This window comes from Poecilia formosa, unplaced genomic scaffold, assembly GCF_000485575.1.
Source record: "Poecilia formosa unplaced genomic scaffold, Poecilia_formosa-5.1.2 Scaffold184, whole genome shotgun sequence".
NCBI lineage: Eukaryota > Metazoa > Chordata > Actinopteri > Cyprinodontiformes > Poeciliidae > Poecilia > Poecilia formosa.
This window is the reverse complement of record NW_006800123.1, coordinates 729402-750036: the sequence shown is the minus strand read 5'-3', so window position 1 is coordinate 750036 and position 20635 is coordinate 729402. Positions and strand designations below refer to the sequence as shown.

At 41.9% G+C, this 20635-nt stretch overlaps 2 protein-coding genes across 2 annotated transcripts; both read right to left on the bottom strand.

Annotated features, from left to right (window-relative positions):
• Window positions 1–4304: 4304 nt before the first annotated feature.
• On the bottom strand, window positions 4305–10064 carry LOC103147552 (dermatan-sulfate epimerase-like protein). Its single transcript, XM_007565953.2, has one exon. The coding sequence runs from the start codon at window positions 9074–9076 to the stop codon at window positions 5462–5464; it is 3615 nt and encodes a 1204-aa protein (XP_007566015.1). The 5' UTR covers window positions 9077–10064; the 3' UTR covers window positions 4305–5461.
• Window positions 10065–14634: 4570 nt separating this feature from the next.
• Window positions 14635–20394, bottom strand: LOC103147551 (dermatan-sulfate epimerase-like protein). Its single transcript, XM_007565952.2, has one exon. The coding sequence runs from the start codon at window positions 19404–19406 to the stop codon at window positions 15792–15794; it is 3615 nt and encodes a 1204-aa protein (XP_007566014.1). The 5' UTR covers window positions 19407–20394; the 3' UTR covers window positions 14635–15791.
• Window positions 20395–20635: the final 241 nt, after the last annotated feature.

Sequence of the window (20635 nt, the reverse complement as noted above, 5' to 3'; positions counted from 1 at the left end):
CACACACACACACACACTTTACACAACAATGAGCAGATTGTGAAGCGATTTGGGGTTAAGTGACTTGCCCAGAAGAACATCAAGACGTGACAGGAGGAAGCTGGAATTGAGCCTTTCTTGTACAATATGATTTTCATTAATGCATGTCCTTGCAAAAGCTGAATAAATAAAAGCTAAAGACTGATACAAGAATAAATTCAGTTTCGTTATTATTTTTTTCTTTACCTGTCATCTGAGAATCAGGGTTAATCAAAGGAGGCTACTTAGTAAGTCCATTCCTGTGGAAAACCCTCCCTTCCATAGAATCAGCCTGAGGTTTTTCTATGAATAATGTTCCTGTTCATGGAAGGATTAGGTACAGAGGGCTCCGCCAAAGCATTCGGGTGTTACAGGAGGGATAAGGAACAAATGAGTAACGAAATGACTGACTCACCACTCCGAGACATGAGATGCAGTGTGTGTGCACTCTCTTCTGCAGCTTCCACCAGTCAGAACATGGCAGAGCAACTTCCTGACATGTTTCTAATTGTTGCCTCTTTCCCGTCATGCACATCAGCCGGAGAAACAGTCAGGCTCCTGTCATCCATGTCTAATAATCTGGAGGTTTTCTTGTTGCCGCATAAAGACTTCTGCATGAATAGACACAGGCCTTGCTGGTTGGAAGAATTTACAGCAAAAAAAAAGAGACATGCAAATTAAAATTTACAGCGCAATCTCATTTTTCTGCAAAGGTTGGCATACAGTCATCATGAACATAAATGTTATTTTAATTATAGACTTTTGAGGAAGCATTTAAACTATTCTATTTGATGGTGGAATAATTATAGACTATAAAACTTTAGAGATTTATAAAAATAATGATTTAGTTTCAAGTTTAAATATATTGTGAATTTTCTTACACAGAAGAATTTACAGCTCTGGAAAATAAATTAAGAGACCACTGCGCTGAACCCCATTGAAGACCTCATGGTTCTTCCACCAAACATTGATTTCTGAACTCTTCCTGAGTTGTTTCTAAATATAAACTTCTTTTTTTCCCCCTTTTTTTTCTTTTTTTTTTTGCATTATTTGAGGTCTGAAAGCTCTGCATCTCTTTAGTTATTTTGACCATTTCTCATTTTCTGTGAATAAATACTACATTTTTGCTTGGACTTTAGGAGACATGTTGTCAGTAGCTCATAGAATAAAAGTTTATTTTACTCAAACATATATCTATAAAGAGTTAAATCAAATAAACTGATCTGCTTGCTCCGAGAGTCTAAAACATAACTGTTAGGTTAATTGGTCTCTCTAGATTGTCCTTAGATTTGAGTGCATGTGTGGTTGTTTGTCTTTGCGTTAATAGCTAAGAAGGTATAAACAATAGATTGATGGATGAATAAATATAGAACCTTAATGGTATTTGGTAAATGTCCCTTAACATGTTTCAAAATAGCAACTACCTTTTTTTTGCCCTCAGCAGACTCCTTTCATAGATCCAACAGTGCCAAGTGTTCAACAAGACCAAGGAGGTCATTGTGAATTACAGGAGGTCCAGGAGCACAGAACACAATAATCTGCTCAATAATGGGGAGGGAGTAGACCGTGTGGCTAATATCAAGTTCCTGGCTAGCCATGTAACATCATACAACCTAACTTGGTCACTGAACACATCGTACCTGGTGACGGTCCAACAAAGACTCTTCTTCCCCAGAAAGCTATAACAGAGTGGTCTCTCTTTTCAGCTGCTTGTGAACTTCTGTAGAGCTACCATAAAAAAGCATCTTCTGTCTTAGTATGACAGTGGAGTCTGGCAGCTGCGCAGCAGAAGACAGAAGGAAATTGGCCCGGGTTGTAAAAACAGCACAGGGAATTGGGGGGGAGTCCTCTCCCACGTCTGGAAACGGTACACAGTGGATGGATGCAGAAGAAGGCCAGATGTATCGCTGCAGACGCCACCCACCCTGGCAATGGACTTTTTCACTGCTTCCTTCTGGAAAACGGTACAGGAACATAAAAGCACATTCCACCAGACCGAAAGACAGCTTTTTCCCCAGAGCTGTGAAATTTGCCCCACACACTCACACAACTTCCTCGAAGACATTCATGAGTTAGAGGATGATAACATAAAAACGGGATCTTGCACTTTTTCACACATCCTACCTTAAGTTGCACGTCATTGCTGCTAAATTTGTTTACTTGTTAATTTGTTTACTTTGCACATAAATTATTCTGCACAAACATTCTGAATTAACTGTTGGACTTTTTTTTAATGTCGTGGGGGTTAGGTTTTAAATGCTTTTGTCCGTTTTTTGATGCAGAGAGTAACTAAGCAGAATTTTGTTATGGATGCATAATGACAAAAAAGAAAATGTTCTAGGTAGTTTTAGCAGATTTCAGATACAATGGTTAGTTTCCTGGAATCCTTTTTTCATACTCTTTTATGCAATATGTTAGCAATATACAACAAATAACAGTATGACAAGAATGGACCCCCCTTACTGCTCTGTGAATATGCAGTTCTGTGTAACAAACTGCACAGAACTGTGTTTCTGGTACCTTATATCTGTATTTACAACTCTGTGTGCTTAAAAAAAATAATAATAATAAAAAATAAATTCAGACCATTTTATGTTTTCAAAAAATACTTAGGTTGTATATTGTATTCCACCCTAAAAAAGAAACAAAAACAATTCGAATGCATCATTAAAAGCCCCTAATTAATATGAAATCCTTGCCCATAGTTAAGTGTGTGAAAACCTACGACTGGAAATGTTGGAAAACTGGGCTAAATGAGAATCAGAGAAAACATAACATTATCACAGTGAAAAGCAGCTGACAGCATCAAAACAAAGACTGGTTTGCGAATATATTCATGTATTTATTATTTTCTGAACATCGTGGCCACCTCCTGCTCCAGAGCCAACAGAAATACCCCCCCCACCCCCCAATATGGAAATGATTGCAATTCAAGGCCACAGAAGCAAGGAACTGTATCCCCACAAGCAAATACAAAACACTGAGTCGCTAACAGGATTGCAACACCAAAAGTGAAAGCATGTCTGCCAAAATCTACACATTCAAAGACCACAAACATCAAACGGGTGGAGGCGGGGGCGTGGGGGGTGTCCAGCCAGTCAGGACCAGGGAAGAAAACAAACACAGCTGATTGTAGTGGAGAAATGATTACCCAATTATGTTTTTTTTTTTTTGCGGGTATAAATGAGCGCACCATGTGCATGATACATATGATCCAGTTGCAGTGCAAAAAGGTTTAATGAAAGACGGCTTCAGGTTACTGAGTAGCATACATTTTTGCCCAAGCAACAGCTTAACGTCACAGAGATGAGATGGTCTCTTTATTTTTCCTCTAAACTTATTATTCACCCCCCGTTTAGTGCAGATCTCTCTGTCCTCTGTAGATAAAAACATAAAATAAAAAAACCAGAGATCATAACAGAGTGAACGTTTCAGGAGATGGAAACCTGTGCTGTTTGCATGTTCCTCAGTTTCTTTGCAGTGAAGATTTTGAAAAGGGTAAAACACCGCCTCAGTTATGCATTCTTCAGATTAATGGGGGTTGCTGAGGGGAATGCTTTAAAAACGGCATCGACTAGAAATGCATCAGGGCTGACAGTTCAGCTTTTTTTTTTTTTCAGTTTGATCTCCATTAAGCTCTTCTCTCTGATTCAGTAACTGCTAAAAGGGAGTCATTATAATAATCATATTCATTCTCGATCCTTTGGGATGTATGTCTTTGGAAGCCATAAATACTCTTGACTCACATTCTGCTACACGTTACATCTTTACAGGCTCATTTTTTTTCAAACATTGAGACTAATTTTTCAAAGAAAAACTCATACTCCCTCTTTAACAATCAAAAGAGTCCCTGTAACAGTGCCAGGCCACACAACTGCCATGATATCTTTGAGCTTTAAAATGAAATCTGTCAGCTGATTGAATTAAAATGCAATCAAAACATTTCTGTGTGTAAGCCGCTGATGCTCTCCCTCTCTCCTGCAGCATTCGGTTTTACACTTTTTAAAGACAAAAATAATCAAAAGTTCTTATTTGCAATAAATCCCATTTCTTACATATTTTTTAATCCTTCACTCTTTACTCTTTTTCAGCTCATTTTAGGGCCGGTACATAAAAGAAAATATATATATCAAATAATAATAATAATAATAATAATAATAATAATAATAATAATAATAATAATAATAATAATAATAATTGTTATTCAATAATGATTAATACTATTATTATTAATGGAACATATTATTAATAATATACATTAAACAGCGTTGATATAGATTATAATGTTGCCTTTTAAAAGATCATTTATTAAGTATCTGTGGGTGACAGCAAGAACATCAATGACCAATAAAATAAAAATCTTTTTATCTCCCGTCTTTGATATTTAGCATGAAATAATTAAATAATCTATATTTATCAGGCCCCGTGTTAACTAAATATTTTCCATCTTCGATGGAAAGAGCACATGCTGTAGGGTTTCCTCCCGCTGTGGCATGTGCTTATGTGATCAGGAAACCCCTCGTTCAGAAAGTCTTGGCGAATTCTGATAATTTCAGTTGGAAAAATGTTCCCTGATTCTAAAACTTTGGCTAAACTAGTGGACTCAGCCTCCAGGTCCACATCAAAACCTTCAGATATTTGTTTACGTGGAAGTGAGAGAACAATTCATGTCTGAAACTGCACTGAACTGAACTGTGCTTGTGAATTATTCACAACTGAAGTGCAGTTGTTTAATTTCATTGTTTATATGTAGTTTAAAAATGGGTGTTCTTCTCCTTTTCAAATCTAATTGTAACGATAAACGAGTTAAAGACAACATTTAGAGATACATAGCAGCAAATACACTTTCTTTCTTTCCTGTTTTCTTTGTAAATGACAGTCAATTTTTTCATGAATAACCAGGAAAATATATTCATTTACAGTACTGTGCCAAACTTGTTTCCAACAGCCCCAAAATATTTCCACCAAACCAGTTAATAATCTCCTCCAAAACGAATCAAACGAAAACGATTAACAAAAAAACAAAAGAAACAAACAAAAAAAAAACAATGATTTTACATTTCTAAACAAAACAGTACGTAGTCGTTTATGAAATGAGGTGGTGTACTGAAAGTAAGTGCTCTTCCTGTTGTAAGACAGTAAAGGTTTCAAAATCTCCCTTAGAGAAGAAGTGCTAATGGTAAACATGAGCAGCTGGTGGAGGAAAACACACAATCCCTATTGTTGTATATATATATATATATATAAATATTCTTCCATCTAAGACATTGTTGGCATATTCTGCACAAATCCCTAAATACACCCCCACTTAGCGCAAAACATTTGGACACAGAGAGACAGGCAACTAACTTTCTTAAATTTCAGTGCAAAAGAAAAAGAGAAAATATATTTGAGTGGCAGCTACAGTAAACATGACAGCTCAAGACAAGCTGATCAGCAGCAGTTAACTGGCAGACCTGGCATAGCCCAACCTTTTCATTACACCTCCGCATATATCCTCTATCAGTGTGACATCCTTTCGAGGCATTTTCTGCCTCCATATGTTGATGTTTGCTGGTGAGATGTCCCCTTCGTACATGAGGTTGTACAGGTTTGTGGAGGTGGTAAATGTCAGCTGATTGAGGGCTGCTGGCGACATAGGAACTCCCAGGAATGTGTGTATTGTCTCCGCTGTCTCCTGGGGGAAGCTGACCACGTCCTCAAACCTCACTCGAAGGTAGGAGTCCTCGGGGAGGGTCTCAGCAACTCGAAGTGCTGCCACCGTGTGAGCCAGCCAGAGATGAGCAAGGATCAGGATAGGGTTCGTCTCTGACCGGGACAGCAGCCACTGGATTGTTTTAAACTCTGGGGCAATTGCTGGGCACCCTGCCCTTACAGAATCCTCCTTGAATATCAAGGAAAGGTGCTGCGGGATGTTTTTCAGTGAGTAAAGACTGGGCTTGCTGTTATAAACCATGAGATAAATCCATGCCCGAGGGTCTCTGACCAAATAGACTGCCCTCAGGGAGATGCCAACCACTTCTTGAATGAAGGGCAGTTTAAGCGTCCAGCTGCCGCTCCGCATGTTGAGGACCACTTGGGCGTTGGGGTACTCCGCAACATGCCGTCTCATCTCCCTAACGTACTCTGTGTCTCTGTCCAGGCTGGCCTTCAGCCTGCCCTTCAGCTCAGACGCAGGCTCCCTCCGCCTGGATCTTTTCTTTCTGTCCCTAGAGGGGCTTGCTCTCTGGGGCTGTTTGGCCCTGCTGCCCTCTGCAAGCTGGATATTTTGCAAGTGCAACTTGGTATTGTGCACAAGTGAATGCAGCCAGCTCTGAATGATCTTAAACCGTCCATGCAAAGCATCTGTCCTTGACCACTCACAGGTGTCAACCAGTGAGTCAAACTCAAACTCAGTCTCAGGAATATCCACATGTTCAGTAGGAACCCTTATGTAAACAAAGTCTGAGTTATTATAGAAAAGGTACTTGAGTATTTCTGACCCCGACCCAGGAAGGGCTGTTATGACCACGGTGGGAAGGGGGAGCCGGTGCTGCTCGTACAACCTGATTTGTTTGCTTGCTTCACTTTTGGTGTCTGCACCTTTCCACTTTACTCCGCAGAGCAGCTGATCGCAGCTGTTGGACACAAACAGCAACTCGACTATCCAGAGGACAAGCACAGAGAGCAAGGCGTAGCGCATCAGTCTGCTGAAGCAAACATAAAACTTTCTCTGCATGGTCAAAAATCCTATGGCCACACAGAGAACAACGCCCGCGACCACATTGAGAGTAAATCCAATGTCAAAGAGCTGATTATCGTTGCTAATTTGTTTAGGGATGTGCTGCGTCCCAAGGCCATATCTAGTGATTTGATATCTATCTTCAACTTTGCAGTGACCGCCAAATCCTATATAAGCCAATCTTGCTCCAATATCTTTATAGTTAGTAACTATAGAAACAATCTTCTCTGTGTTGTTTATGGTTAAAGAAAGCCTCACACCATTTTTGCTGTTATCTATAAATCTACAACTGGACACTTTAACATATGGGCCATGGAACACATAAGCTACTCTGCTGACTGCGCCTGTCATTGGAAAAGTGACATTGACATACTGTGTCCACCTCTTTTTAAACTCTGCAGCCTGCTCTGCCTCCTGTATTCTGGTCTCAGGGCTGTGACCCTGGCTGTCAAACCAGAACATTTTATAATGAGCATCCCACACATCCATCATGGCACCGTTGTATTTGTCCATAAATCTAAAGGGAACATATTTGAAATCAATGTCTAGGTTGTGGAAAAAAGCACTGAGAGACTTCACAGGGGAGTCGGCCCACTTCTCAACGTGGTCGAGCACCAGCAAAGTTTGGGAGTTTAGCAGAACCAAGGCTCTGAAAACACTTTTTAATCTCATGGCTGGGGAGTATGCTGACACAGCCTCCCCGCTCACAAACATAGTGTCCCTGTGCTCAGAGGCAACAATCACCTCTCCTCTGGCGTCACCCACCCCCTCATCAGTCCAGCGCAGCCACTTGGCACACTCCCCTAACTGCCCCTCCCATGGACTGTTACATTGGCTGGTAGGAGATGGACTGAACACCAAAACATTGTTAAGATAGCTGTATTTGGGACCGTAAAGTGCTTCAGATACAAACACCTGCCCATTGGGAGCAAATGTGAAGGAGTTCTGGTCTGGGTGTTCGTGGCCAGGGTTAAAGCTGTTCCAACCGTCTACCCAGGAGTAAGGTTTGTCATGAACAATGTCATAGACTGCACGGCCGCCGAGACGTCCAGACTTAAAGGAAACAAAAGTATTACTTTGGCCAGCAGGAAGTCCAGCTCCATAGGTAACAACCCCCCAGTTAGAGAAAATATGCATCCTCGCTTTGCCAAAGTCATGGGGAGGTTGTGGTGTGAGATGTGAGTTGTACCAGATGTACTCTGTGTGGAGCGTAGCCCAGCGCTGGGCCGACGACTGCCCCATGGGTCCATCCTTCGGTCTGTGCTTCCGAATCTGCTGAGCCAGCCAGTTTCCTGTTCCATTCTTCAAGACAAACGTGTCGAGGAAAGCCAGCTGACTCTCCGGTCCGTAAAACCAGTTGTAGTTGGAGTCTGCTATGCCAACTGTCCTCTGGAAGCCTGGCAGCAAAGTGGCATAGTAAAACCAGAAGTGACCCCGCAGCCAGTTGTTCTGCATGTTGTCGATGTTAAAATGGCGTTGGGCTAAAAAGACGTACTGCGTTATGGACTTGGCTGTGTAGCTTCCATAAGCGACTCCCTCGTCCAAAGAGCCATCCACAATGTGATTAAGGAGAAACATGGTTTTCTCCATGTAGTTCACCGACACCTGTTTCCAGATCATCGACTCTGGGTCGTTATGTGAGCCCACCACTATTGCACCAGTTAGGATGGCTAAGATATTAGTGGTTTGATGGTTTTGGAGGTACTGTTTCCCCCATGCTCTGAATTTGGAGAGCTCATACAGTGCTTCAGTCTCTGAGTGAATTTTCTTGAGGTATGTGTCCCTCCTGTTTTCATCCAAGAAGGAGTAAATAAAGTCATAAGCAGTTGCAAACCCAGTCAGAGAGTGGGCCGTGGGGACCTCATCATTCGGCGCACTGGTCACTTTCCAGTCTGGGTAGTTGGCCATCCTATCCATAAACTTTAAAAGAAACTGCAGGGCGGCCGAGTCCTCGGGGCACAGCAGGCAGTAAAGAGCCAGAGGGGGCAAGTTGTTCCCATAGATCTCATTCCATTTGCTTGTAAACTCCTCATGCTTTGCAGGGGGGATGTAAGACGGCGCGTTGGAAAGCATGGTGAGCACAGCTGCCCGGATGACTTTAAAGATGTAACTGTGGGTGGTGGAGGACCTTTGCCTCAAGTGCAACACGTCCGCCTGGTTAAAATATAGGTTGGGGTGTGAGTCGGCCGTGTGAAGCTTCCACCGCTCGAGCTTGACCCGTGGCGAGTCATCGGTGAAAACGTCTCTGTCTGTGGTGTTAAAAACTCCAGAGAAAGCCGTCCCCACTCTAAGGAGTGGGAGTAAAAAAAGCAGATGTGCAACCCACATATAAGCCATGTTTCATGGCATCACTGAATGCATTTCGGAAATTCTTGGAATTTCTTGGAAATTGCAGGTAGCCTACGGAATAAAAGTTTTCTTCCCCCTCTTTTAAAATGTCCCTGCAATGTTCAATAAGTACAATAAAAGTCCTTCAACTTTATATGAAAATATATTAGGAGGTACATGATAGTCTTCATAAGGAAAAAAAAAACTTCAGTGGAATGGCAACAGAAAAATATTCCCATCTGTAGCAGTCTGTCTCAACAGGCAATGAGAGAGAAAAAAGACATTTTCGGAGGGGGGGAATCTGTTTACATCCAAAACATATTCCTCGTGCTTGTTGTCCTCCTTCCTCCCGTCAATACGGAGACACTGCCATCTCCAAGCTCGCCGGTAACTCCTATTGATCTCCTCCTTTTAACATATTGCTCGCACGGACAAACATCAGTCAGCCCCAGTCCGTGTCCGGTCCAATCACAGCCGCCCACAGGCTCCGTGCGCAGCCCGACCGAGCCGCAACATCAGCGGGCAGGGACCGCGGCGGGCACCGCATCCCCGCAGACAGCATTGCTTCTCGGTTACACAGCCGCCACACGCCGAGGTGGTTCTGTGCGTAACCACTGAGCTGAATGTTGCTCCCTTTGCATCGTTAAGCCCAGTTCTCTGTCTCTCTCTCTCTCCTCTCTCCCTCTCTCAGCGTCTTACCCTCTGATTAGTGTGAAGTCCGAGTAGGGGGAAAGTTGCCGTCACTCCTCAAGTATTCCAAGAATGAAACATTTTGCCCCCCGAATGTCTGCAAGAAAATGGAAAACATCTCCTCTCTTCGACCCCCACCCCCAAAAAAAAATAACCATTAGTTCTGATTGTCCGTCTAGTGAGAGGAGAGAATCTTCCCGCTGTTGCTGCACACACACATCCCAGAAAGTGAGTGTGTGTGATCTCCCGTTGTGTCCTCCCGACTGTTCAGCACAGCCAGTTTGATTGTTTTCCTGCACTGGATGGAATATTTTTCCACTGTACAAACTGTAGAGGGAGCCGTGACTTCAGCAGCTCACCCTCATGTGAACGATGCGGAGTGCCAATCTTTTACACAGTATTTTATTTATTTTATTTCATTTTTTTTACAGAATTACTTAGTTTTGCATTTAATTTTAATAAAACAGCAAAAATAAATAATTAAATTAAATAGCTATCTATGTAAGTGTAATAATAACATTGACGGATGCCCAATTTATGTAAGAAAATGAAGATGAACAATTAAGAGTGGTATGCAGATGCTCACACTTATACTTGGGAATCATTTGGAAACCAGGGTTAATTGTTTTCCTCATAGTCTGTGTCTTTCCTACTAGCATGGTCCCAGTTTAGGTCTGCTACCTATTTTTTTTTTTTTTTCTAAGAGGGGGCATAGTACCCTTTAAAGTATTTTTATTTTTTTCCACGTAGTCCGTGTCTTTCCTCCTAGCATGGTCCCAGTTTAGGGAATCAGAGAAAAAGATGAAATGATCCAGGCTCACTGCAAGAGCAAGTCAGGCCAATGAAGTGGATGTGTCAGCATGAGCCTAAGATGAAGCATGGCAGATAAATAAGACCGTCCAAAAGGATCAACAAGTCCAATGCTTCAGATAGATTAGCGTTTATCTCCCTTACTGTATCAAAGAGAGAAGCAACAGGGCTAAGGATGAGTTTCAGTCCAGAAAATCTATTCAGTGTCTAATTTGTCACTCGGCTTCCCAACTTTCCATAACACTGATTCACTTTTTACTTTCAAATCACAGCTCAAAATGCATCTGTTAAAAGTTAGCACTAGCAAATAAAGTGCATTCTAATAATTATTATGATTAACTAAATACTTTGAAAAACTAACCCGAGACACATACATACTTAAATATATGAGTGTTTATTTTTTTTGTCAGTTTTGATGATTATGATAGCTATTGAAAATCCCACTGCTTACAAAGTGCTGTTTTGGAAAGACTGAGTGGAAGGATAGCCACAGGCACGACAGGATTGTGAAGCAAAATCCATAAAAAAAATTAAGATTAAAAAGGTATGGACTTTCTCCTATTAACTTCATATTCCATCACAAACAGATGTATTCAAGACATAAAAGCTACAAGTGGAAAAGATCTTACCTAAGAAAAAAGAACAGAGTGTTAGTTGTTTGGTACTTATTGGAAATCTGGGTCCCAAAGTCAGAGAAAGAGTGAAGAAAAACTCATTTTTCTGAGGTTTGGTGAGCAGTTTCTACTGACAGTGATGATTTGGGGTTCCATGTCACCTGCTGGTGTTGCTCCACTTAGTTTTATCAAGGAGCTAACCGTTCAGAGAGACGCTTTTATGAATCATAAAGTGTGCAATCAGATGAGGAGTCTGAGAGGTAATAAAATAAGAATTTCAAGCACCCAGAGGAATTTGCTAAATGTAGTCACACACTAACTAAAAACACACAAGGAGGAAAAAAAATGTATTCAGTAATTGTACGGAAATAAAATTTATTCTTCTTCTTAATTAACAAGTAAGCCAAATTAGCATTACTGCTAATAGTCAAATCAAAACAAATGACATTTATACTCATTGCTGTTTTCCTTGATGCAGCAGAAAATCCACCCAGTGATTTCACAAACAGTACCATTTAGAAAAATCTCTGACATTTACCCATCCTCCTCACACTCAGTGCACTCTCATTGATCAAGTGTACCAATTCAGTCTATGTATATTAGGCTTCTGTTCTGCATCTCAATTTGCTGATGGATTGCTTTCTCTGCAGTGACACCACATGTGTGTTCTGCTGCATGGTATGCCTCAGGGAGCATTCTCGCCTTATTTTTTTTATTTTTTTTTTCACACCCAACGGCTTGAAAGCACAGGTTCACTACAGGCACACAGCTGGTTTTATCAGATCACTGCAGGAGATCCACTGTTTCCTTTGTGGGAGATATCTTTCATATGGAGAAGAGATGTATCAAAAAAAAAAAGCTGCCTCAGTGCAAACACTGATGATAATCTCAAACTCATGTCAGTCAGATCTTTTCACAAAGTCATATGTCATATGATATGAAAGCTTTAAAATAAAAGCTGAATACAAGTATTTACAAAACTGCTGCAATAGTTGCAGTTATAAAGGAAGAAACCCAATACTTAGTTTACCAGGTGCCAATAAGGGAGTATAAAAAATACCTCATCAATCAAGGGAAAATCCATAGCTAAATCTAAATAGTAAAACACTAAAACAAAAACAAATACATAAAGTCTTATGTACCCAAACCACTGATCAATATTTTCGTTTTTATCTGGTCTTTAAAACTGTTATACCTTCAATGTGATGTTAATTGTATTTAATGTAAAAAAAAACAAATTATCATAGATGGAATATAAGTAGTACACACACCCATAAACTAATGCTTTTTCAAAACTGGTGCAAATTTAGGTTCGTAATTTCAATTTGCACAATTTGATTGGTAAATCGAAATGCAGCTAAGAGACTGAAGGACTGTGTGTCTAGCCAGGTGGTCAGCAGCACAGGAGCACCAAAGGAGCACAGGTGTTCACACCATTCCTTTTTACTCTACACTTTAGATTTTGAGCACAAGTCAGACTCCCGTCATCTGCAGAAACACTCTGCAGTATTCAGGTGTATCAGAGATGGACAAGAATAGCACAGTGAGCTGGTGGATGTCTTTGTGACATTGTGTGTAAACAGTCATCTTGTTTTGAATGTGAACAAAATAAAGAAGATGACTATAGGTTTCAAAAGAAACAGGGTTAATTCAAACACTATTGCATAACAGGAGAATAAGTGGAAGTGATTCAGGAGTATAAACACCTCAGTGTTCACCTGGGAAACAGTCTGAACTCGGGACACGACAGTGAAGTTATCAATCAGAAGGGACAGAGCAGACTGTGCTTTAAGGTTTGCAAGCATACCTGCATGCTGCAGAGTGCAAATTCTTCTGCCATCATCTNAATTAATATGAAATCCTTGCCCATAGTTAAGTGTGTGAAAACCTACAACTGGAAATGTTGGAAAACTGGGCTAAATGAGAATCAGAGAAAACATAACATTATCACAGTGAAAAGCAGCTGACAGCATCAAAACAAAGACTGGTTTGCGAATATATTCATGTATTTATTATTTTCTGAACATCGTGGCCACCTCCTGCTCCAGAGCCAACAGAAATACCCCCCCCACCCCCCAATATGGAAATGATTGCAATTCAAGGCCACAGAAGCAAGGAACTGTATCCCCACAAGCAAATACAAAACACTGAGTCGCTAACAGGATTGCAACACCAAAAGTGAAAGCATGTCTGCCAAAATCTACACATTCAAAGACCACAAACATCAAACGGGTGGAGGCGGGGGCGTGGGGGGTGTCCAGCCAGTCAGGACCAGGGAAGAAAACAAACACAGCTGATTGTAGTGGAGAAATGATTACCCAATTATGTTTTTTTTTTTTTGCGGGTATAAATGAGCGCACCATGTGCATGATACATATGATCCAGTTGCAGTGCAAAAAGGTTTAATGAAAGACGGCTTCAGGTTACTGAGTAGCATACATTTTTGCCCAAGCAACAGCTTAACGTCACAGAGATGAGATGGTCTCTTTATTTTTCCTCTAAACTTATTATTCACCCCCCGTTTAGTGCAGATCTCTCTGTCCTCTGTAGATAAAAACATAAAATAAAAAAACCAGAGATCATAACAGAGTGAACGTTTCAGGAGATGGAAACCTGTGCTGTTTGCATGTTCCTCAGTTTCTTTGCAGTGAAGATTTTGAAAAGGGTAAAACACCGCCTCAGTTATGCATTCTTCAGATTAATGGGGGTTGCTGAGGGGAATGCTTTAAAAACGGCATCGACTAGAAATGCATCAGGGCTGACAGTTCAGCTTTTTTTTTTTTTCAGTTTGATCTCCATTAAGCTCTTCTCTCTGATTCAGTAACTGCTAAAAGGGAGTCATTATAATAATCATATTCATTCTCGATCCTTTGGGATGTATGTCTTTGGAAGCCATAAATACTCTTGACTCACATTTTGCTACACGTTACATCTTTACAGGCTCATTTTTTTTCAAACATTGAGACTAATTTTTCAAAGAAAAACTCATACTCCCTCTTTAACAATCAAAAGAGTCCCTGTAACAGTGCCAGGCCACACAACTGCCATGATATCTTTGAGCTTTAAAATGAAATCTGTCAGCTGATTGAATTAAAATGCAATCAAAACATTTCTGTGTGTAAGCCGCTGATGCTCTCCCTCTCTCCTGCAGCATTCGGTTTTACACTTTTTAAAGACAAAAATAATCAAAAGTTCTTATTTGCAATAAATCCCATTTCTTACATATTTTTTAATCCTTCACTCTTTACTCTTTTTCAGCTCATTTTAGGGCCGGTACATAAAAGAAAATATATATATCAAATAATAATAATAATAATAATAATAATAATAATAATAATAATAATAATAATAATAATAATAATAATTGTTATTCAATAATGATTAATACTATTATTATTAATGGAACATATTATTAATAATATACATTAAACAGCGTTGATATAGATTATAATGTTGCCTTTTAAAAGATCATTTATTAAGTATCTGTGGGTGACAGCAAGAACATCAATGACCAATAAAATAAAAATCTTTTTATCTCCCGTCTTTGATATTTAGCATGAAATAATTAAATAATCTATATTTATCAGGCCCCGTGTTAACTAAATATTTTCCATCTTCGATGGAAAGAGCACATGCTGTAGGGTTTCCTCCCGCTGTGGCATGTGCTTATGTGATCAGGAAACCCCTCGTTCAGAAAGTCTTGGCGAATTCTGATAATTTCAGTTGGAAAAATGTTCCCTGATTCTAAAACTTTGGCTAAACTAGTGGACTCAGCCTCCAGGTCCACATCAAAACCTTCAGATATTTGTTTACGTGGAAGTGAGAGAACAATTCATGTCTGAAACTGCACTGAACTGAACTGTGCTTGTGAATTATTCACAACTGAAGTGCAGTTGTTTAATTTCATTGTTTATATGTAGTTTAAAAATGGGTGTTCTTCTCCTTTTCAAATCTAATTGTAACGATAAACGAGTTAAAGACAACATTTAGAGATACATAGCAGCAAATACACTTTCTTTCTTTCCTGTTTTCTTTGTAAATGACAGTCAATTTTTTCATGAATAACCAGGAAAATATATTCATTTACAGTACTGTGCCAAACTTGTTTCCAACAGCCCCAAAATATTTCCACCAAACCAGTTAATAATCTCCTCCAAAACGAATCAAACGAAAACGATTAACAAAAAAACAAAAGAAACAAACAAAAAAAAAACAATGATTTTACATTTCTAAACAAAACAGTACGTAGTCGTTTATGAAATGAGGTGGTGTACTGAAAGTAAGTGCTCTTCCTGTTGTAAGACAGTAAAGGTTTCAAAATCTCCCTTAGAGAAGAAGTGCTAATGGTAAACATGAGCAGCTGGTGGAGGAAAACACACAATCCCTATTGTTGTATATATATATATATATATAAATATTCTTCCATCTAAGACATTGTTGGCATATTCTGCACAAATCCCTAAATACACCCCCACTTAGCGCAAAACATTTGGACACAGAGAGACAGGCAACTAACTTTCTTAAATTTCAGTGCAAAAGAAAAAGAGAAAATATATTTGAGTGGCAGCTACAGTAAACATGACAGCTCAAGACAAGCTGATCAGCAGCAGTTAACTGGCAGACCTGGCATAGCCCAACCTTTTCATTACACCTCCGCATATATCCTCTATCAGTGTGACATCCTTTCGAGGCATTTTCTGCCTCCATATGTTGATGTTTGCTGGTGAGATGTCCCCTTCGTACATGAGGTTGTACAGGTTTGTGGAGGTGGTAAATGTCAGCTGATTGAGGGCTGCTGGCGACATAGGAACTCCCAGGAATGTGTGTATTGTCTCCGCTGTCTCCTGGGGGAAGCTGACCACGTCCTCAAACCTCACTCGAAGGTAGGAGTCCTCGGGGAGGGTCTCAGCAACTCGAAGTGCTGCCACCGTGTGAGCCAGCCAGAGATGAGCAAGGATCAGGATAGGGTTCGTCTCTGACCGGGACAGCAGCCACTGGATTGTTTTAAACTCTGGGGCAATTGCTGGGCACCCTGCCCTTACAGAATCCTCCTTGAATATCAAGGAAAGGTGCTGCGGGATGTTTTTCAGTGAGTAAAGACTGGGCTTGCTGTTATAAACCATGAGATAAATCCATGCCCGAGGGTCTCTGACCAAATAGACTGCCCTCAGGGAGATGCCAACCACTTCTTGAATGAAGGGCAGTTTAAGCGTCCAGCTGCCGCTCCGCATGTTGAGGACCACTTGGGCGTTGGGGTACTCCGCAACATGCCGTCTCATCTCCCTAACGTACTCTGTGTCTCTGTCCAGGCTGGCCTTCAGCCTGCCCTTCAGCTCAGACGCAGGCTCCCTCCGCCTGGATCTTTTCTTTCTGTCCCTAGAGGGGCTTGCTCTCTGGGGCTGTTTGGCCCTGCTGCCCTCTGCAAGCTGGATATTTTGCAAGTGCAACTTGGTATTGTGCACAAGTGAATGCAGCCAGCTCTGAATGATCTTAAACCGTCCATGCAAAGCATCTGTCCTTGACCACTCACAGGTGTCAACCAGTGAGTCAAACTCAAACTCAGTCTCAGGAATATCCACATGTTCAGTAGGAACCCTTATGTAAACAAAGTCTGAGTTATTATAGAAAAGGTACTTGAGTATTTCTGACCCCGACCCAGGAAGGGCTGTTATGACCACGGTGGGAAGGGGGAGCCGGTGCTGCTCGTACAACCTGATTTGTTTGCTTGCTTCACTTTTGGTGTCTGCACCTTTCCACTTTACTCCGCAGAGCAGCTGATCGCAGCTGTTGGACACAAACAGCAACTCGACTATCCAGAGGACAAGCACAGAGAGCAAGGCGTAGCGCATCAGTCTGCTGAAGCAAACATAAAACTTTCTCTGCATGGTCAAAAATCCTATGGCCACACAGAGAACAACGCCCGCGACCACATTGAGAGTAAATCCAATGTCAAAGAGCTGATTATCGTTGCTAATTTGTTTAGGGATGTGCTGCGTCCCAAGGCCATATCTAGTGATTTGATATCTATCTTCAACTTTGCAGTGACCGCCAAATCCTATATAAGCCAATCTTGCTCCAATATCTTTATAGTTAGTAACTATAGAAACAATCTTCTCTGTGTTGTTTATGGTTAAAGAAAGCCTCACACCATTTTTGCTGTTATCTATAAATCTACAACTGGACACTTTAACATATGGGCCATGGAACACATAAGCTACTCTGCTGACTGCGCCTGTCATTGGAAAAGTGACATTGACATACTGTGTCCACCTCTTTTTAAACTCTGCAGCCTGCTCTGCCTCCTGTATTCTGGTCTCAGGGCTGTGACCCTGGCTGTCAAACCAGAACATTTTATAATGAGCATCCCACACATCCATCATGGCACCGTTGTATTTGTCCATAAATCTAAAGGGAACATATTTGAAATCAATGTCTAGGTTGTGGAAAAAAGCACTGAGAGACTTCACAGGGGAGTCGGCCCACTTCTCAACGTGGTCGAGCACCAGCAAAGTTTGGGAGTTTAGCAGAACCAAGGCTCTGAAAACACTTTTTAATCTCATGGCTGGGGAGTATGCTGACACAGCCTCCCCGCTCACAAACATAGTGTCCCTGTGCTCAGAGGCAACAATCACCTCTCCTCTGGCGTCACCCACCCCCTCATCAGTCCAGCGCAGCCACTTGGCACACTCCCCTAACTGCCCCTCCCATGGACTGTTACATTGGCTGGTAGGAGATGGACTGAACACCAAAACATTGTTAAGATAGCTGTATTTGGGACCGTAAAGTGCTTCAGATACAAACACCTGCCCATTGGGAGCAAATGTGAAGGAGTTCTGGTCTGGGTGTTCGTGGCCAGGGTTAAAGCTGTTCCAACCGTCTACCCAGGAGTAAGGTTTGTCATGAACAATGTCATAGACTGCACGGCCGCCGAGACGTCCAGACTTAAAGGAAACAAAAGTATTACTTTGGCCAGCAGGAAGTCCAGCTCCATAGGTAACAACCCCCCAGTTAGAGAAAATATGCATCCTCGCTTTGCCAAAGTCATGGGGAGGTTGTGGTGTGAGATGTGAGTTGTACCAGATGTACTCTGTGTGGAGCGTAGCCCAGCGCTGGGCCGACGACTGCCCCATGGGTCCATCCTTCGGTCTGTGCTTCCGAATCTGCTGAGCCAGCCAGTTTCCTGTTCCATTCTTCAAGACAAACGTGTCGAGGAAAGCCAGCTGACTCTCCGGTCCGTAAAACCAGTTGTAGTTGGAGTCTGCTATGCCAACTGTCCTCTGGAAGCCTGGCAGCAAAGTGGCATAGTAAAACCAGAAGTGACCCCGCAGCCAGTTGTTCTGCATGTTGTCGATGTTAAAATGGCGTTGGGCTAAAAAGACGTACTGCGTTATGGACTTGGCTGTGTAGCTTCCATAAGCGACTCCCTCGTCCAAAGAGCCATCCACAATGTGATTAAGGAGAAACATGGTTTTCTCCATGTAGTTCACCGACACCTGTTTCCAGATCATCGACTCTGGGTCGTTATGTGAGCCCACCACTATTGCACCAGTTAGGATGGCTAAGATATTAGTGGTTTGATGGTTTTGGAGGTACTGTTTCCCCCATGCTCTGAATTTGGAGAGCTCATACAGTGCTTCAGTCTCTGAGTGAATTTTCTTGAGGTATGTGTCCCTCCTGTTTTCATCCAAGAAGGAGTAAATAAAGTCATAAGCAGTTGCAAACCCAGTCAGAGAGTGGGCCGTGGGGACCTCATCATTCGGCGCACTGGTCACTTTCCAGTCTGGGTAGTTGGCCATCCTATCCATAAACTTTAAAAGAAACTGCAGGGCGGCCGAGTCCTCGGGGCACAGCAGGCAGTAAAGAGCCAGAGGGGGCAAGTTGTTCCCATAGATCTCATTCCATTTGCTTGTAAACTCCTCATGCTTTGCAGGGGGGATGTAAGACGGCGCGTTGGAAAGCATGGTGAGCACAGCTGCCCGGATGACTTTAAAGATGTAACTGTGGGTGGTGGAGGACCTTTGCCTCAAGTGCAACACGTCCGCCTGGTTAAAATATAGGTTGGGGTGTGAGTCGGCCGTGTGAAGCTTCCACCGCTCGAGCTTGACCCGTGGCGAGTCATCGGTGAAAACGTCTCTGTCTGTGGTGTTAAAAACTCCAGAGAAAGCCGTCCCCACTCTAAGGAGTGGGAGTAAAAAAAGCAGATGTGCAACCCACATATAAGCCATGTTTCATGGCATCACTGAATGCATTTCGGAAATTCTTGGAATTTCTTGGAAATTGCAGGTAGCCTACGGAATAAAAGTTTTCTTCCCCCTCTTTTAAAATGTCCCTGCAATGTTCAATAAGTACAATAAAAGTCCTTCAACTTTATATGAAAATATATTAGGAGGTACATGATAGTCTTCATAAGGAAAAAAAAAACTTCAGTGGAATGGCAACAGAAAAATATTCCCATCTGTAGCAGTCTGTCTCAACAGGCAATGAGAGAGAAAAAAGACATTTTCGGAGGGGGGGAATCTGTTTACATCCAAAACATATTCCTCGTGCTTGTTGTCCTCCTTCCTCCCGTCAATACGGAGACACTGCCATCTCCAAGCTCGCCGGTAACTCCTATTGATCTCCTCCTTTTAACATATTGCTCGCACGGACAAACATCAGTCAGCCCCAGTCCGTGTCCGGTCCAATCACAGCCGCCCACAGGCTCCGTGCGCAGCCCGACCGAGCCGCAACATCAGCGGGCAGGGACCGCGGCGGGCACCGCATCCCCGCAGACAGCATTGCTTCTCGGTTACACAGCCGCCACACGCCGAGGTGGTTCTGTGCGTAACCACTGAGCTGAATGTTGCTCCCTTTGCATCGTTAAGCCCAGTTCTCTGTCTCTCTCTCTCTCCTCTCTCCCTCTCTCAGCGTCTTACCCTCTGATTAGTGTGAAGTCCGAGTAGGGGGAAAGTTGCCGTCACTCCTCAAGTATTCCAAGAATGAAACATTTTGCCCCCCGAATGTCTGCAAGAAAATGGAAAACATCTCCTCTCTTCGACCCCCACCCCCAAAAAAAAATAACCATTAGTTCTGATTGTCCGTCTAGTGAGAGGAGAGAATCTTCCCGCTGTTGCTGCACACACACATCCCAGAAAGTGAGTGTGTGTGATCTCCCGTTGTGTCCTCCCGACTGTTCAGCACAGCCAGTTTGATTGTTTTCCTGCACTGGATGGAATATTTTTCCACTGTACAAACTGTAGAGGGAGCCGTGACTTCAGCAGCTCACCCTCATGTGAACGATGCGGAGTGCCAATCTTTTACACAGTATTTTATTTATTTTATTTCATTTTTTTTACAGAATTACTTAGTTTTGCATTTAATTTTAATAAAACAGCAAAAATAAATAATTAAATTAAATAGCTATCTATGTAAGTGTAATAATAACATTGACGGATGCCCAATTTATGTAAGAAAA